This window comes from Eucyclogobius newberryi, unplaced genomic scaffold (assembly GCF_026437365.1).
Source record: "Eucyclogobius newberryi isolate DKJ021-1_F unplaced genomic scaffold, fEucNew1.0.hap1 SCAF_8, whole genome shotgun sequence".
Taxonomy (NCBI): Eukaryota; Metazoa; Chordata; class Actinopteri; order Gobiiformes; family Gobiidae; genus Eucyclogobius; species Eucyclogobius newberryi.
The window spans coordinates 18,130,435-18,149,314 of NW_027316500.1; the positions used below are offsets into that span (position 1 = coordinate 18,130,435).

An 18,880-nucleotide genomic window follows, 5' to 3' on the forward strand; every position below is an offset into this window, starting at 1 on the left:
AACGAGCTAAAACAATGGATGCTAAAAGTAGGTTGTGTGGATTTTGTACTGCACACTTTACACAGTATTACACAGGATTTTCTGTCAACAACAAACAATACCACAGGACGGTCGGCTCCATTAGCGTTCGTATTCTTTCTCTCATTTCGTTAGATAGACCTACATATGGCTGTGAACTGTAAACACAATCATTCCGGTGCCACAGTTTCATTGGTAAAACTTACTAAGGATAAAGACAGTACTTTGAAGAGGTCATGGGCATCTGTAACACGTCTGACCTTTAGTAAGCAGCCATTTTGATGTCACAAATTCATCCAAACCGTGTCATTTGTTGTTACTTGATAATCTCTATGTTTTCTTTCAGTCTCAGCCCACCAAAATTTTTATTTTTGGAATATTTATCCAAGAGCCTTTCAGTATTTCAATTATCAGAATAGTTGTTTTGGTTATTCACTCTCATAACATGGTTTTAAGATCAACTGGTCTTGTTTACTAAGATCAAAATGAGAAATATCCCACTGGTTTTGTGAGACGTGGATGTTTGTGTTTACTTGAAATGGCTGACAGTTTGGGGTCCTTTGGTCAATGTGAGGAGCAGGGGGTAGTGGATGTTCTCATCATAGGCTTCTTTTCCTTCTTTCAACATCTGAAATCAAGCAGAAAAACACAATATTAAACATGCTACATTCCTCTATATCAAGATCATACATAAACACACATGATAAGACTTTTGTTGGGTTGTAGGAACTCCAAATCCAAGTAGTAGTTGGTGATCAGGTGGTGCCCAGCTCATGCCCTCTTAAGCACACTTGGCAGTTTGGGCAGAGCAGATGATCAGCTCATGAAGCATCAGGCCAAACGATGAGTGTAACTGCCTGTGTGAATGTGTGTGAATGTGTGTGATGAGAATGAGACGGGAGAGGAGAATGTTTTTCCTTAACAAGCACAGACTCAGACTGACCCCAGATTTCACCTCGAAGGTTCACTGAGCAATGTCAGCCAGAAATCTAGATAATATTGTGAATATTGTTCACAGTGGTCGAGCTGTTAAGGCATTGCACACGTATGTCAGGCTCCAAGTACATCACAACCATGACTTTACTGCATGTCCTTCCTTCTCTCTCATCCCCCATTTCACTCTGTACTTTACTGCCAATAAAGCCTACGGGAAAATCAGGAAAATAAAAATAAAATTAAAAAAGAATGTTGTTCAAATTTGAATATTGAGTATATAATATAATTGTTCAGACATTTCTCGGTTGTCTTCATTAAACCTCAACTAATAAGTTTGCTTGTTGTATTGACATAATATTGTTTTAATATTGTTATCAGAACAAAAAAAGAGATATTCATGCATTCATTTTCGTAAATATCGCCCAATTCTATATGCAAGTCTAATGTTTATATTATTGCAGCTTAACAACTTTACTTTTGTTTCTTCATAAACAAGCCCACAACACCACACCTTTTGAAACTTTTTCCATTTCAATATTTACAGCTCAATTCTGTCAGTAAAAGATTGTAATGTTTTTGTTTTTTGTTCTTAAAAAAGGGGTACAGTTCACATTTTTAGTCACTTACAGATAGTACAAGTAATAGAATTATTTTGGTATTTAAATTAAATTATTTTTTCACACTAGCATCAATAACAATGAATAAATTAAATGAGCAGAAATGGGTGTAGCGTACTTAAAGCCATATTACAGCTATCGCTACACATTCAAGCTATCTGCTTTTAGTAGTTTTTGCTACAAACAAACTCTGGGTGCGTTCCCCTTCTGCCCTCTCCCCTTCATGTGCGTTATCTCCACGCAGCCATCCCTGCAGGCTCTGGCCGATAGTTGAACCTCTGACCCCCCTGAGAACTGGGCCGGCCTAAAGAACAGAGAGCAGGGGGCCGCTGGGGTGTGCACGCTGCAGCTGCACTGGCCCTCTGCTCCAAAGGCTGCCGTGAGGTGCGCAGACAGCTTTCACATTCAAATCCTACCAGGCGGAAGGAGTGAGGAAGTGGCGGGTGGAGGGGAAGACGCAGGTGGAGGGGAAGACACGGGAGAGGGAGAGAGAGGGAGAGAGAGGGAGAGAGAGAGAGAGAGAGAGAGAGAGAGAGAGAGAGAGAGAGAGAGAGAGAGAGGGAGAGAGGGAGAGAGAGAGAGCTGGGGGTGCTTTAACACAGTGAGGGCTGAGAGCTCGTAGAGGTGAAAAGTTTAACAAGCAAAGCTGTTCCTCCTGATCGCAGGCTGCCTAATCAGCTTCATGGGTGGCTGGCTAAATCGGCTCTCAACTCGACCCCCCGCCCCACTGCCCTGAAAATCTTTTCTTCTCTCCCCTCTTGCCAAGGTGCAAGTCATTTATTTTATTGCCACTTTCCGTGCTGGCTTCTGTGTCCTTGTATTTCTCTTTTCCACATTTTCCCCCGTGTTAATTTTGCTTGTGCACTTAAGGTGGGCTGGAGAAGAGAAAGTGAACAAGGTAGAAAATGAGCGAGTATGCGGGGGCTTTTTGGGAGACGAGGGAGGCAGGGATGAAACCGGATGTCTGGGGTCTTTCTCGGCAGGATTAGGAAACAGAGGATCCGGGATTGAGCTGCATGGAGCGATGAGGAGGGGAAGGGATAGACGGACAAGCTTGAATAAATAGCCAAGTGGGTTGTGATGTTGGGAATGGGAAGATAGCAAAGAAGGAAGGAGGGGCGAGGTAGGAGTAGGTACCAAGCAGGGAGCAGCACATTCAGGCCCCAGTGTGTATTTTGGGAGAAATTAAAATTCATGACTCTCTCTTCACAACCATTTGAGTAACAAGATTAAGAAGGTGGGTTAGAAAATAGCACTGGCATTATCAGGCTGCTTGCAGTCCCTCCAGCTGCTTGCCTCTCTATTCCACAACAGTGGGGATAAGAGGATAACGGGCCGGCCTTGTCTGCCCGTCCCAGCGCACACACTCTCAGGTTTATTACACAGCAGCGTGTTAGGCCAGTCTGCAGCTGGGAGTCCTTCTGGAGGGCTCCTGTCAAAGGCTACAAAATGACTAAAAACAATGGTTACATTTTAAGGGATAGAACTGTGTTCCACCATTAGATTTGACAGAGTAAAAAGAATGAGAATATAGATTGTGTTGTGTCATACAAGTCATGATTCCCGATGGAGGGCGGAGACCTGTATGACTCTACAAGAGATGTCCAGTTTTTGAAAGAAATATCCAAACATGATCCACAAATGTCAAACCCAATCATTTGCTAAAGATTGGCTCAAAATAATTTCAATTGTGTTCATCATGCCGACAGAAGACATTGAACTTTGTGCCAGTTTTAGTTTAATATACAATAATTACAGAGATATTTCCAATTAAAAGGCAAAATCTATGACATTTTCAGCTCAATATTAAATTATAGACATTCTAGACTAGAGGTGTCCAACCTATGGGCCGAGTACCAAATTCAGCCCTCACACCAATTTTTGTTGGGCCCTGCTTAATTGGTACAGATTACCATAAATAGTTATATTTACTGTACATTTGAACATTTTCTACCATCATAACCTTAAGATCAAATTTTTTTTGTGTGAATTAGACTTGATATTAATGGTGGAATGGACGATTTTTTGTCCCAAATCTGAGTCTTATTTCCTCGTGGCGTGGACAGCCGATTAGTCCTGCCACGTATCAATCATAGAACGCACCTACCGCTCACCTGCAGCCGCGTGTGGCTCGTCCCCAAAAGAGCAGCATGTTTCCCTGTGTCTAAGCGCATTGATCTATCATAATATAGTTCCCTTAGTGTACAGGACTGACTGTCGAGCTGATTCAGAAGAGACAGAAATCTACGGAGACGAGAGATGCGATTCGATCCGTCGCGCTAATAAACAAACGTACGTGTGGCAAGAGGTTTTTTTTGTGCGTCCGCTTGAGTTCTCAAAATTTGATACGCCTTTAAATTTCCAAGCCAGAACAAAGATGTGGCGGTTCAGTGAAACCTGTTCAATGCACTGAATCAGAAGGATCAACGGTACTGATCTCCAGTATGAAATTATGCAATAAACATGCAACACAACTTTTATATTTAATGGAATATTTTACTTTTGAATAAAATCTATACAAATTGAGAGTAAAGGGCAATATTTAGATCATATGTATTAAAATCAATGCGCACGAATAACTGAGAGTGACCCCTACACGTTCTTCTATACATTGTGTCCCTTGTCTAGAAAGACGAGCTGTGTGTGGTGCTAATCTTCGGTATGTTTTGCTGTGATATCAGTAGCCCCATTTCTGTGTTGTATGGAGCCAAGCATCTGAGTGAGGTTTGAGTCTGAGGAGGGGCGTGGTGGGACCTTGGTTTAATGCGTGTCTTATATTCATACACACACAGAGGTTGTTCATTGGAAGATAAGCAGAAAATACTTAAGAACCTTCCAGAATAACAACATTCATCCTCAATAGCAGAATTCAACTGTCCTTTGATGAAGTCAAATATTCAGCTCCTCAGATTCGGCCTTGATGCAGCAGTTTGTAGGTTCAGAAGTGTAGAACATGGCCATTTCAGGATACACATCTCTGTATCAATACACGTATTGCCAAGAAGTCCGATATATGACAATATCGATATATTGCGCAACCTGAACCATAACAAAACTGTGCAAAAGGAAACTATTCATCTTAATTTGTTTTTATGAATATATAAATAAGTAATAATGGCCCCGATTATGTTTTAGGTTTGTTTTTGGTATATGGTGTTATGAGGTCACTCAACAGCTCTGAGTGACAATTTGTGTTGTAACATAATACAAAATTAACATTTCATGAAACTTTGTTGATTGAGTTGTATTTTGATTGATTCCTGCATTGTTTTTTATTCAAAACTTGAGTGCTCAGAAAATTGCTATCTCACCTGTACAATTAAAACTCAGGGTCTTATATAAATGCTTAAAAAGGACATATGCTTTTTTCAGTTTTTGATTTATTTATTCAATATAGACAATTACATTGGGCTGAACCAAATGTATTTTTTAAAGTCTTATAACATAAGTGCTCATTTTCAGCACCTGCACATAGGGGTTAAAGGGTTTTTAATCCCTAAAGATTTCAAAACATTACAACATCATCTTTCAAACATTATATGAGCAGCTCTGGCCTAACCACAGCAGATGGGAAGACAGTTCTACAGTCTAGACCCCTTACATACACCTACACCTGTTACATTTTGCTCATTGCACATATTATAGTAGAAACTAGTCCATTGGCTCAAAACTGCAGAACTGATAAGCAACGCTTCTTCATAGTGGCATATAGCAAAGCAGCAGATTGGATGTATTGGTCTGTTGACTAACTATATGTTTCCCTTTATAGTTTTCTTCTGCTTTAGAACTGGATCAATGAAGATTCAAGAAGTCTGATTTGATATTTATTGTCTCCAAAAAGAAAAGGTGATTTTTATTTATTTGAATTGTGTGTTTAAGTGAGATATATGTGCACCACTTTGTTCCACAGCTGTGCCACTTCTGTATCCTTTTCTTCTTTACAAGGGTTTTTGTTTTCTTCCTTTTGCTGCACTGGAACAGTTTAGACAGTTATGTATTACAGTATTCAGCACAGCGCTTGTTAAAATTAAACACTTTTCCAATGAGACTGTTACCTGACGCCTGTGTTTGAGGCTGGTCTCTTTGTTAGGATTAAGGTTTTCTTTTCGGAACACACAAAAGGGAGCTTTATATTTTACAAGGTGCTATATTTCTTTTTGAAGTGTGTTCATGTATCATGTGGTATTATTTGAGGCCTCAGAAAGTAGCATGTTTTCGAGGGCTGGATTCTTGTATATTCTGCTTCAGCAGTAGTAGTAACAACAACAAAAAGTGGAATAATTCACCTTCAAGTGCATGTCCCAGACATAGTGGTCATACTGCTGGTGTTGAGAGATGAACAGTCCAGCCTGCTGGGCCAGGTCACAGAAAAGAGCAAGAGTTTGACCTCTGCGCGGAGCGAAGACCAGTGCTGTGCCCTGAAGACAACAAACAAGAAAAATACATCTATGCGTTTGTATTAAAACAAAATGAGAGTAGACTTAGAATGTGTCATTGTGCTTTTCATATTTCTGATATTTGAGATGAAAATGCTCTTAATCTAATCCAGCATTGAAATGAAAACACAACAGAGTAGGAGTGGGCATGATCGTTGTGAGACATATGCTACATCACAGGCGACAGACAAAGAGGATTAGCAACAGGTTTTAAGTTTCTTTGAAATCCTGCAGCTTTTGGTTTCATTTCATATTTTGATCATACTTGCTTTTTTAATTAAATAGAAAGACGAGGCATGAGTGTGTGTGGTAGATAGACACTAGCACAACAAAGCTCAAGGCTCACAAATCCAGTGGGAACAGTAGGATCGCCTCCGACAGATGAGTTTTCATCTGTACACCTCCCCTTTAACCAACACAACAAAAGTCCTGGCAGTAAAATCAGCTGATTAGAGGATTCACCATATGATCCACCTCTGTCAAAAACAACAAATTAGTGCCATTAAAAGGAGAATTAATTGCTTTGTTATTTGTTAAATCAGCTTAGCAGAATATTAAATATTTGCCAAAGCTTGTTATGGTTGTGGCGGTCTTTTGGTCCGCAGTTAAATCATATTAGCTGTGGATTTATCTGTCGTGGATTAAATAGACGCAAACATGAGGTGAGACTTAACACACACATGTACAACAATGGCCACATGTCAGGTTAGTCCTCACACAACAGCTGCTCAGGCATTTACACTGTGGTCTTATGGAAAAAAATGACAAAACGCACATCACAGCCCCAATCTGTTGAAATGTGAAGGTCAAGAGGTATAGCCATATGCAAACCTTCATGATTACATGCACTAGAAGCACATAAAAATAACAGTATTCCCATTTTTAAAAAAACACGGTAATATGTAAAAACCTGAAAAATCTTGGAAAACCTTACATAATCACAACAAAATTAATAACATTATAAATTATAATAAACTATAGGAATAGCAGCCATTGAGTCACTTGAGCAAGACAGTATATTGAAATATGAAGAATGAGCTATACCATCCTTTACAATTAGCTTGTCACTTGTTTTCTTCTCCTTTCCATAAATAAAATCCCATGTCAGTCGGCTCTGTAGTTCTGTATGGTTAAACACACCCTCTCTCCCCCTCGTTCTCTCACATGAATGGGAAAATCTCAGCCCTATCTTTCCTCGCCTTTCTGCCTTTTCCCCATTTGCTTTGGCTGTCGCAGCGTGGGGTCTTATCGCGGGGCCAAAAGGGAGAAGTCGCCTTGGATTTATGATGAAGGAGAGTCGGCCGCGGATCAGAGCGCCGCATTCAAGTTGCTCATAATAAGCATTAAAGCATTACATGATATTAATCCTGTCCGCCAATTAATGTGCATAGGGTTGTGGGCAGGGTCTAATTATGATTGAGAAGAGCAGGCTTAGATGTATGGAGTCTGCATACTTACTTTGGGCTGCAGCAATCTCCTTATAGCATCAACCAGGCTGGCTCTGTACTGGTCCAGGAACAAACTGTGTGGAAAAACGAGGTAGCCCGGTTAGAATGCGCACTTACGATGGCAGCAGCAGATAAACCTCAACCTATTTATTTTGCTTTGTTTACAACTAAATCCACCAACAGCACGAAGAGGGGAAAAACAATTTGCATCAATAAGATGGTCTCTTTTCTGTTTACGTAGGAGTTTTCAGGTGGATTCAACTCGGCTCTAGGAAGAATGCAAAGCAAGAACAGCAAAGATAGCATCCGCTTCAACAAACAATCGTTTACCTGATCAGTTCAATGTGGTAAAAAGGCTGGAGTTTAAGGGAATACAAGAATGGCATATGTGTTTAACAAAGTGAGCAGTTTTTCCTTCAAATGTGAGAGTAAAGATGTCACAATATCAACTTTTAATGTTATTGTGAGAAAAAAAAAACACAATATAACAATTATTTATTACTGAAACCATTACAACAGCGGGTTAAAGGCGCAATGGACGATTTTTCGGCGATTTGAGAACGCAGGCGGAAGCGCGCATGCGCACTCCCCCGTGCGGACTGATACAACACACACGTGCGTTTGTTTATTAGCGCATTGGAGTGCATCGCATCTCTCGTCTCCCGTAGATTTCTGTCCACTTCTGCGTCAGCTTGAACTGTCTTTCTCCGTCTTCATTTTGCCCCGTACACTGAGGGAACTATATTATGATAGATCCATGCGCTTAGGCACGCGGAAACGTGGGCACGAGCCTGACGCGGCTGCAGGTGAGCGGTAGGTGCGTTTTATGATTGATACGTGGCAGGACAAATGATTTATCCACGCCACGAGGAAAAATGATAAAATATTTGCTGAAAAAATCGTCCAAACCACCTTTAACAATTTAAATTTTCTTTTATTCCCAGATTGTATTTTATATAATTTTATTTTTTGTAATCTTATTTTATGTCTAACACGTTACTAGTCCTCAAGTTTGTGACCAGCTTGAAAAATTCTAACTTTCTGAATGACAATATAAAGTTAATGTGACAAAAAGAAAACAGATAAAAAGTACTTTACCTTTAGATGCATTTTTCAAACAATAGATTGAATTTAAATACATAATTTTGCTTCTAAAATGGTCACGATTATATTTTTTTAGCTCTCACGATTATATTCTGACTAATAACCAATACCTTAACATCTCTATGTGAGCGTGATATTACCTGCCCGGATATTATATAAAGTTTTTAAAAAGGGCAAAACCACTGTAGACAATACCTGTTTTTTTTTTAAAGCACTGAGCATTGTAAAACTATTGTAACCCTTCGCACGTGTGGCCTGACAAATAAACACAGGTGATAACAGTAAAGGTGGGTTGCTAAAGGATCTCCAAATAAATCAATAAAACATTCTATTACCAACAATAGGTGTTCAATGGGCTGGGGATCCACACAAATCCACAAAGTCTTTCAGCCTCATCTCTAATCACTGGGAACAAAGTAACACCTGTCTCTATGGCCACCGCGCCACATTTCAATCCATTATGAAGCTGGTGTCCATGTGTGCACCTATTATCACAGATGAGAGTGCAGTAATTTGACTAAAATGCAACAATGCCGAGCAGATTTGACATAATCTGCTACATCCGTTCCACAATCAAAGAGGCAATCTGCATATAACTTTCCAACGGTGACCTATGAGCTTTACCCAAAATCCTCCCTGATCGCATTTGCCATCGCATCCATTGGTTAGGTCTATGCAGTTTAAGCACTAAATGTTTATTATTCTTGAAGGATTGTCCGAGTCAGGGGTTTATTTAACTTGAAAGGTGAGAGGCGTTTGTTTTGTTTTGTTTGTCACAGATATTAGTAGACGGAAAAGTGGCTGGTGAAGCAAAACAAGGAAGTGGGCAAGTCGGGTGGAGGCCCAACACATTCATACAATCACAGACATATAGGCCAAAGGAAGGACACAGAGTCATGTAAAGGGCAGCTGCGGTGAGGTCGCTGTGAGTTCGGTAATAACAAAATCTATAATATATGATTTTATCCAATACTGGCCTAGAACAATATGACATCATTGAACACTGTCAATCACACTTCATTGACAGACCACTCACAAGATTTATAGAGTCTAAAATTGAGTGGTGTATCCTTTTTAGGTCCCCACTGGTGCCTCTCGCCGTGCACAGTCCTATTGTCTCGGTCTGACCCCTCCCACCCAGGATGGCCCCTTCAGTCTGGTCAAGGGTCAGAGGTCATGACAGAGTGTGTCTGCAAGTGACCATGACGACTATATTTATCTGCTTACACACATATGATCATCACGGCTGTCACGCAATAGAAGCGAAACAATGACATCATTTATCCCAGCCCGTACAAAGTCATTTAACAACACTGTCTTTGTTTCAGCATAATTTGCTGAAAGGCTGTATGTATAAAGTTCTATATAAAATAAAAAATACTGACAAACTATTCCAAAACAACCCAACCACAGTAAAGTAATGGAGTTAATGAAGAGTCGCCGCTGAAACAATATGAGTCGCTGCATTTAAAATGAATACAAAACAAACAACTGCCAACGGTCTCTGGAGATTGGTTTTCCTGGAATGTTCCATAAAATGGCACTGCACTTACCGATACATATCGTACCTATTTCAGTTTAAGTTTTTAAAAAAATATCTAAACAGAATCAGAATGATGCTGGGGCGCTATGACTTTCCTGAAGTCCATGATCTCCATTGTCTTCTGGGCATTGAGCTCCAGGTTGTTACCGCTGCACCAGGACACCAGCCGGACCACCTCCCTCCTGTAGAAAGACTCATCCCCGTCCGAGATGAGCCCGATGAGTGTGGTGTCGTCCGCAAACATCTTAATTTATATGAAGTCGTGGCTGAAGATGCAGCAGTTTGTGTACATGGAGAAGAGCAGAGGAGAAAGTACATAGCCCTGTGGAGCTCCTGTGCTGATAGTCCGAGTGACTGAGACATTCTTCCCCAGCCACACTCATTGCCGATCCGTGAGGAAGTCAGTGATCCACCTGCAGGTGGAGTCAGGCACGTTGAGCTTGTCCTGGAGCAGAGCAGGAGGATGGTGTAGGTTCCCGGGGAGTCCAGATGCTGCAGGATTAAGTGGAGTGCCAGGTGGATGACAGACCTGTTTGCTCTGTAGGCAAACTGCAAGGGGTCCAACAGGGGGGAGGTGAAGGACTTGAGGTGGGGCAGGGGCTCAAATCAAACAAAGGACTTTAAAATCATACATTCTAATGATCTCATCTCTCCACATTTCTGACCTCTAACTCGGAGTCATCTGCATTTTTCCAAGAGATAGGTAATGTTAATGTTGACATATTCTGCATTTTAAGAGGTTGTCACACGTCTCAATCTGCTCTCTATACTGTATGTGCATCTTCCCTTTCCCTTACTTTGTTCATTTTGATACAGTTAATTTTGATCAGTGTAGACTAAAACAAAACACACAAGTTGGTGCGTCTACATTTCAGTAGGTTTTCAGTTTTGTGGTTCCAAACCTACATTGACATGTTGGGACCAAACTCTTCCCATTATGCTTTCTCCAGTATGCAACAGATTGAAAATAGATTGTTAACAAATCTTAGCCAAACTTGCCTGGCGTTTGTGTGTAAGCTACAGCAATCCATATTAAATATGATAAGAATCGGTTATGCACACAGTTAAGGTAGATTAAATGATATACTATATTCGCAGTATTTAGCATATACCAGTATAATCCTATTTTCTATATAGGCTGGTCTTCGATCTTTTAAAATGAGAATGAAAGAGGAAAAGTACCACTTTCGGGTATGGCACACACGTGACTAGCTACACTACTACGACGTTCTGCCGACAATTGCCTTTAAAATATTTGTTTGCCCCACAGAAACCCAAAAGACGAGGAGCAAATTGCTTTGGGAGATAAGTAAATACGGAAAGAACAAGAAAGGTAAAGCTTCAGGAGCTAAACAATCAAAGCTAACAGAAAACAGACCCTCTCACAAACTAATGATGCTAATGAATGTTAACCCCGCCAATAAGACTAGCCTTGTCCCTGGGGCCCCGCTGGGTGGACAGACGAGAGGACATAACTCTACAACAGCTGGCCCTCATGTTAAGTGAAATGCAGCATAACAAATTGGGGTTCTTTACGATGGAAAGAGAGGTGAGGCAGGGCTGTGTCTGTGTCCCCCTCTTGTTTGCTTTGCAACCATTGGCCCAATATATTAGACAAATATATTGGGCCAAAAATATCAAAAACAATTAATGGTATTACAAATGAGGGGACAGAACATAACATTGCCAGCTACGCAGATGATGTCCTATTATATTTGACCAAACCAGAGACCTTCCATACCTAATGTGATGCATTTTCTTCCAAAAACGGAATGTACAAAAAAACCCAATTCTCTCTAACTGGTGCCCCCCCTTGACTTTCAGAGAGACCTATCCATTTCAATGGCAAATCTCTTAAATATTTGGGCATAGTTCTGATTTAAAACTCTACAACTACTGGTATTAAAAGAAAAAGAAGGTTTGAGGTATGAGGTTCAACTTTCAAAATGACTTTATTCAGCTCAAATCAGAGCGTTGCTGTACTAGTGTGACCCAGAATATGAAGCGCAATAAAAAAAATATTGAGAGTAATGTGATGCCGGAGGTTTCTATACAGGCCCTACTGGGAGTAGAGCTGATCAAAACATACAAATCAAACAAAGTTGGTAAAATCCTAAACTGGTTGGCTTATGACCAAGGTTTCGCACCAAACAGCTCCCACCTGAGATGCAAGGTCTGGATTGCAAAAAGTATAAAAATATTTTTCCATATTGTGAAAGAAAATCTAATTAAAAACTTTGATATGTTGAAAGAATCCTTTGGCTTGGAGAAACAGGACTGTTTTTGACATTGACATCCCACTCAATTTTAGAACCATGGGCACCATATATGGATACCTTTGGAACGTACTTTTGGCAGACTGACATAGTAACATAATTGACATTTGGACTTAATTTGGAAATGGACACATTTGATTTTGTTTCTTTTGCTGTTTAGTTGATGTCTATTTGTGTTCTTCTTATTTAGATTTTCACTCTCTGGTATTGTGCTGTGTTTTATGTTTATTTCATTTTTTAAAAATAAAAATAAAAGTACCACTTTAACACTTTAAGGCACTTAAATAACTGATTTAATGGCTCCAGCTACTCTTGGATTGAACAATTTACTTTGCTATTCCCAAATTCCCTGCGTCTTCCTTCCAGTCTCCTCTGTTCTTCTCTCGTCTCCTCGCAGCGGTGGCTACACTAGGAGCAGTAGGAGCTATAATTAATCCAAGAGGGGGCCGTGTTGTTGACCTTTTTACAGGTGATCATCACGAAAGATGCGCTCACTAATCGGTCAGCCATCACTCTAAAACTGTCACCGCTGCAATTATTACGGCCCCACCCCCTACTGCTTCACAAACTACAGAACCATATATGAAAGCTTCTTTTTCATATATGCCTCAGATTTAATGTATGTAACATATAAAATAGGTGGGAACAGACAGAATTTCACAAGAACAATATAAGACAAATTCAAATAGACAACGTCATTTATAATAATGGATTTGTACGATCAATTTTGGCTGCAGGCTATTGGTATTTCATTTGTTATATACTTATTTTACCATTATATACAATAAATATATATGTTTGTACATTTTATATAATGTCAGTAGACTTCTAGAGTGAAACCGCTGTCTATTAGCTGCCCGCTCAAGCTCTTTTTCCAGTTCTTGTATCTGGCTATTACATGTAATGACCATGACATTATCATAATGATAACTGTGTTTTGCTAATGCCAATGCACTTACTGAAGCACACACACAGACACACTAAAATGGTTCTGGTCATTGTTTGTTAAACGAATATGCATTTATTCTGCAGCTTGTGGAAATTACATATTCAGTAGGAACATTAATTGTATTGTTGTTGGTGTAAGGTGGACTTTTAGTAACTCGGGTTACATCTGTGTCACAGGTGAAACATTGCTGTTCAAAATGTATAATTACAACTACAGTTCAAACAGCATATACAGTGCACAGCACATGGCTTTTGTATGTATATGACAGAGAAGTTGGAGTACCAGAATACTTACTTTTAATTTGCATTTACTGAGGTTTATGACAATGAGTTTAAACTTTACATATTAAGTTAATGTTTTTGTTTATAAGGGGGATAAAACTTCACATCTCATCACCCAGAGCAGAAACTTGGGTCGTAACAAACGTAACAAATATTACATAACTATATCCCTCCAAGCACCCTCTACAATGAACTGGTCCATGAAAATCACAAACTTCTTCTAAAACCTACAACTGTGAACAACGTGAAAAGTTGGCTATTGCTGAAACTTAGAAGCATCTACATCCGTTTATTACTTTAAAATTTGAAACGTTCCGATTAAATGTCCAAAATAAATCATGAGGCAGAATTGAAGCCATCAAATCATCAACTCGAGTCAAGTTCACTGACTGTGTTTCACACTCGTTCTTTCTTAGATTGGGCAGAGTGCACTAAGCCATCTTGATGAATTCAATCCCACTTGCAACATGAGCAATTGGACAAGATTTACTTTGAGATTGGCCAAGATCTACATTTCAATGTGCGCGAGCTAATTGTTATGTTTATGTTGCTCTATCGCTCCATTTCCATCTCCATTTCTACTCCTCCCTTCTTCCTCCCTCAACTCTTTCTTTTATCTTAGTGTGTCCCCTTCCTTGTCAAGGCGCAATTATTTGCAATTTGCCTAAGTCATCCATTTGCTGGCACACCAAGCATGAAAACGAGGCAATTTAGTGTAAAATGGAGGCACGTGGGCACCAGAGCATATGCATCTATGCTTGTGTGTGTCTGTGTGTGTCTGTGTGTGTCTGTGTGTGTGTGTGTGTGTGTGTATGTGTGTGTGTGTGTGTGTGTGTGTGTGTGTGAGGCAGGAGTCCAGTAACTTGTAGAGACAAGGCTGCAACTGTCACTAAAATGTAACAAGAGCGTTGACCAGGTTACATTTGAAACATACCAGTCGGCGCACATGACCACATCAAAGTGACCCTCCACTGGTGAGATGTCTGAATCACAGTCCCATCTCAGGACCCTGTTGGCACAAAGATCAGATATAGTTTTGTTGGCAAGGAAAAAGTGTAGTTGAGCTGAAATTAAATATTTACATTTCTGACAACAATTAGACAACATTCCAACTTTAAAAAAAACAAACAAACACTTTGATCAACCTCGCTAAAGGATGTTGAGCAATAAGATATTAAATGTGTCTTTTTAAACATTCAATTTTGGCCATTCAATTTTGCAAATCTATAGTTTAGTTTTCATAAGCACAGTTAGTGAAGCCTTTGACAAGCTATACCGGTATATACTATAAAGATAAGATAAGATAAGATATTCCTTTATTGTCCCACATGGGGAAATTTCATTGGTGCAACGCAGGTAGATACAGAGGTAGATACAGAAGAACAGAACAGATCACTTATAGGAAGTCTGAAAAACACTTTCAGTAGAAGATCTCCTATAAATAAATAAAAACTCCCATAGACAAATGAATAAATAAATACATAAATACCATTGCATGTGATCCCGACAGTAATTGCACATGAATATGTGTCACGACAGCACATAGATTGCACATGAATTTCATAGTAATTGCACATGAATTGCACATGAATTCCAACAGCAATTGCACATATGACAGAATTGCACATGGTTAGGTCAGTATTGCGAGTGTTCAGTACTAACAGTTTTTGTTATAAAGTCTGACAGCAGCAGGAAGGAAAGACCTACGGAACCTTTCCCTCACACAGCGAGGGTGGATCAGTCTCTCACTGAAGCTGCTCTCCAGAGCGGACAGAGTGTCCTGCAGGGGGTGACACTCATGGTCCAGCATAGATGTGAATCTAGCCAGGACCCTCCTGTCCCCCACCTCCTGCACCGAGTCCAGAGCACAGCCCAGGACGGAGCTGGACTTCTTGATGACTCTGTCCAGCTTCCTCCTCTCCCTCTCTGTGATGCTGCTGCTCCAGCAGGCCACACCATATAGGAGGGCTGATGCCACCACAGAGTCGTAGAAGGTCTTCAGGAGTGGCCCTGTCACTCCAAAAGACCTGAGTCTCCTCAGGAGGTAGAGCCGACTCTGGCTCTTCCTGTACAGTGCGTCTGTGTTATGAGTCCAGTCCAGTTTGTGGTTCAGATGAACACCCAGGTACTTGTATGAGTCCACTCTCTCAATGTCCCGTCCCTGGATGTTCACCGGTGAGGGGGCAGTGGGGTGGCGTCTGCGGAAATCCACCACCATCTCCTTGGTCTTCCCCGCGTTGATGAGGAGGTGGTTCCGCTGACACCAGTCCACAAAGTCCTGCGCCAGTCCTCTGTACTCCGCGTCATCGTCGTCCGTGATGAGTCCGATGATGGCAGAGTCGTCAGAGAACTTCTGCAGGACACAGCTGTCCATGTCATGTCTGAAGTCTGCAGTGTAAAGGGTGAAGAGAAAGGGCGCGAGGACAGTGCCCTGGGGCGCCCCCACACTGCAGGTCGGAGTGTCAGACACACAGTTCCGGGCTCTCACAAACTGGGGTTGGTCTGTGAGGTAGTCCAGGATCCACTCTGCCAGGTCATACTCCACACCAGCCGTCTCCAGCTTGTCCCTCAGGAGCAGCGGCTGGATGGTGTTGAAGGCGCTGGAAAGATCGAAGAACAGAATCCTCACAGAGCTGCCAGGCTTTTCCAGGTGAGAGAGAGAGCGGTGCAGCAGGGAGATGACGGCGTCCTCCACTCCGATGCCAGGCCGATATGCAAACTGCAGCGGGTCCATGGCTGAGCTCACGGTGGAGCGGAGGTGGTCCAGGACTAGCCGCTCCAGTGTCTTCATCAGGTGGGACGTGAGAGCCACTGGCCTGAAGCTGTTGAGGTCTTTGGGGCGCGGTGTCTTAGGCACAGGTACCAGACAGGAGGTCTTCCAGACCTGTGGTACCACCCTCAGCTTCAGGCTCATGTTGAAGACATGCTCCACAACTCCACACAGTTCATCTGCGCAGGACTTAAGGAGCCTGGGGCTGATGCCATCAGGTCCTGCTGCCTTCCTCACTTTAATCCTCTTCAGCTCACTCCTCACCTGTGCTGCTGTGACAGTCAGTGGTTGGCAGGGGGACCGTGTGCTGGGGGGATGGGTGAGTCCAGGCGAAGTGGGGAGCTGATGGTCCGGGGCAGATAAGCGAAGAGGAACAGATGCAGGGCATTGTCCAGCTGTGGAAGAGGGAGCATGCAGCTGTGCAGGGGGAGGGGCGGGTGACCGATCAAACCTCAAGAAGTGAGCATTTAAATCATTCACCCACTGTAGATCCCCCTCTGTCTGGGCAGGGGGGATTTTGAAGCCCGAGATGGTTTTCAGGCTCCTCCACACTCCCTGAATGTTCTTTTGCTGCAGCTGCTCCTCCATCCTCCTCTTGTAGCCGGCCTCAGCCTGCCTGATCTTCCTCCTCAGCTCCTTCTGCACAGTCCTCAGCTCCTCCTTGTTCCCTGACCTGAAGGCTCTCTTCTTCTCCTTCAGCAGAGCCTTCAGTTCACGGTTAATCCATGGCTTGTTGTTTGGAAAAAACCGCACCGTCCGGGAGGGAACAATGTTCTCAAAACAGAAGTTGATGTAGTCCGTGATGCACTCTGTGATGGTGTTGATGTCCTCCCCATGTGGGTCATAAAGCTCAGTCCAGACAGTGGTGCAGTCCCTCAGAGCCTCCTCGCTCTCAGCAGACCACATCCTCACCTCACGGGACACCACAGGCTGCCTGCGCACGATGGGTTCATACACAGGCCTCAGATGTACAAGGTTGTGGTCCGAGCTGCCCAGGGGAGGGAGGGGGGAAGAAGAATAAGCCTCCTTGGTGTTGGCAAAAAACAAATCCAATGTTCTATTCTCTCTGGTGGGGCAGGTAACATACTGGGTGTATGTTGGTAGAACAGAAGAGGGAGAAGCGTGGTTAAAGTCACCAGAGATGAGGAAGAGTGCCTGTGGATGCTGTGTTTGCAGCCTACAAGTGCAGGAGAGCAGTGCTTCACAAGCATTTTCAGCATTGGCAGACGGGGCCACATAGACTGCGATCAAAATCACATGTGAGAACTCCCGGGGCAGATAATATGGCCTCATGCCAATAGCCAATAGTTCAATATCCTTGTTACATAGCTGCTCCCTCACTGTGCAGTGTTCGGGTTTGGACCAGCTCGTGTTCACATACACCGCCAGACCTCCACCTCTTTTCTTCAAGCATTCTCTCGTTCTGTCCGCCCGCAGCAGATGAAAATTGTCCAAACCTACAATAGAGTCTGGCATTTCTGCTGTTAACCAGGTCTCTGTGAAAATCAAGACGCTGCTGTCCCTATAAATCCTCTGGGACCGCATGAGGCTCGCTATTTCCGTCATTTTATTTTGAAGGGACCTCACGTTACCCATGACTACGGCGGGAACCGACTTCCTGTTTGTCCCGCTCTTCTCTCGGAGTTTACGTCCAGCCCGTCTGCCTCGTTGCGTTTTCCTTAGGATGTCCGCCGGGATAACGTGGCGATCTCCGGGTAAGACGACTGTTCTCCGCAGTTTCATGAGTTCCTCCTTTGTGTAAACGCGGTACGGCGCCGGCCGGGGGGCGGGGCCGGAGCCGGGGGTCTCAGAGCCAAGACACATCGCAACGACACGACGAAAACACTCAATCCAGCCGAATAAAGTCAAAACAAGTTAATTTAAAGCGATTACAGTGCGTGTCCCGATCGTTCGTGAAGTTCCTCTTTCATATAAACGTGTATATAAACGTGTACCGACGACACGCCGTACTTTAGCGCGGCCGGAGGGCGCGGGGGGGGGCTGGTGGGCTCGCTCGGAGCTAGCTCACGTCACAACAACACAACGAACGCAACGAAAAACGCTCAAATCCAGCCGAAAAAAGTCAAAAACAGTTGAATTAAAAAACTATTCCAGCGCATGTCCCTATCGTACAGTAAAATAGAAAAATATACTAATTATATTTACAAAATATAGGAGATAAAGCACAATAAGTGTGAGAAAGAAGAGAGAGCGTTTACACCGGGCTGCCAGCTGTACCAGCGCCTTATGACGTATGTAATGGTGTCCAGTGATACACTCACAAGAATTAAACATTCACCAAACCGGGGGAAGATATGTTTGACTTTTGCACACTTGAAATAATATTAATAACACATTGTATTTTTTCTACATGTTGAGTATTTACTGTGCTTTTTGCAGCAGCAAAAATGTAACAACCCTTTTTCTGGTGGAGGGTCCACCACATTCTTGCTTCCATGGAGATGTCATTGTATTGCCTGGAATGTTCCACAGTATGGCCTT

The 18,880-nt window shown here is 42.3% G+C and overlaps 1 protein-coding gene across 1 annotated transcript in view; it reads right to left on the reverse strand.

Annotated features, from left to right (window-relative positions):
- Positions 1-18,880, reverse strand: part of camkmt (calmodulin-lysine N-methyltransferase) — a 97,858-nt gene that overhangs the window by 1,927 nt on the left and 77,051 nt on the right. The window contains exons 8-11 of the mRNA XM_072437102.1: positions 14,543-14,617; positions 7,466-7,529; positions 5,858-5,989; positions 1-646 (exon numbers count right to left, since the gene is read on the reverse strand). The exon at positions 1-646 is cut by the window's left edge and continues 1,927 nt beyond it. Coding sequence (XP_072293203.1) covers positions 548-646; positions 5,858-5,989; positions 7,466-7,529; positions 14,543-14,617 — 370 coding nt within the window. The 3' untranslated portion in view covers positions 1-547. The remainder of the gene's footprint in view (positions 647-5,857; positions 5,990-7,465; positions 7,530-14,542; positions 14,618-18,880) is intronic.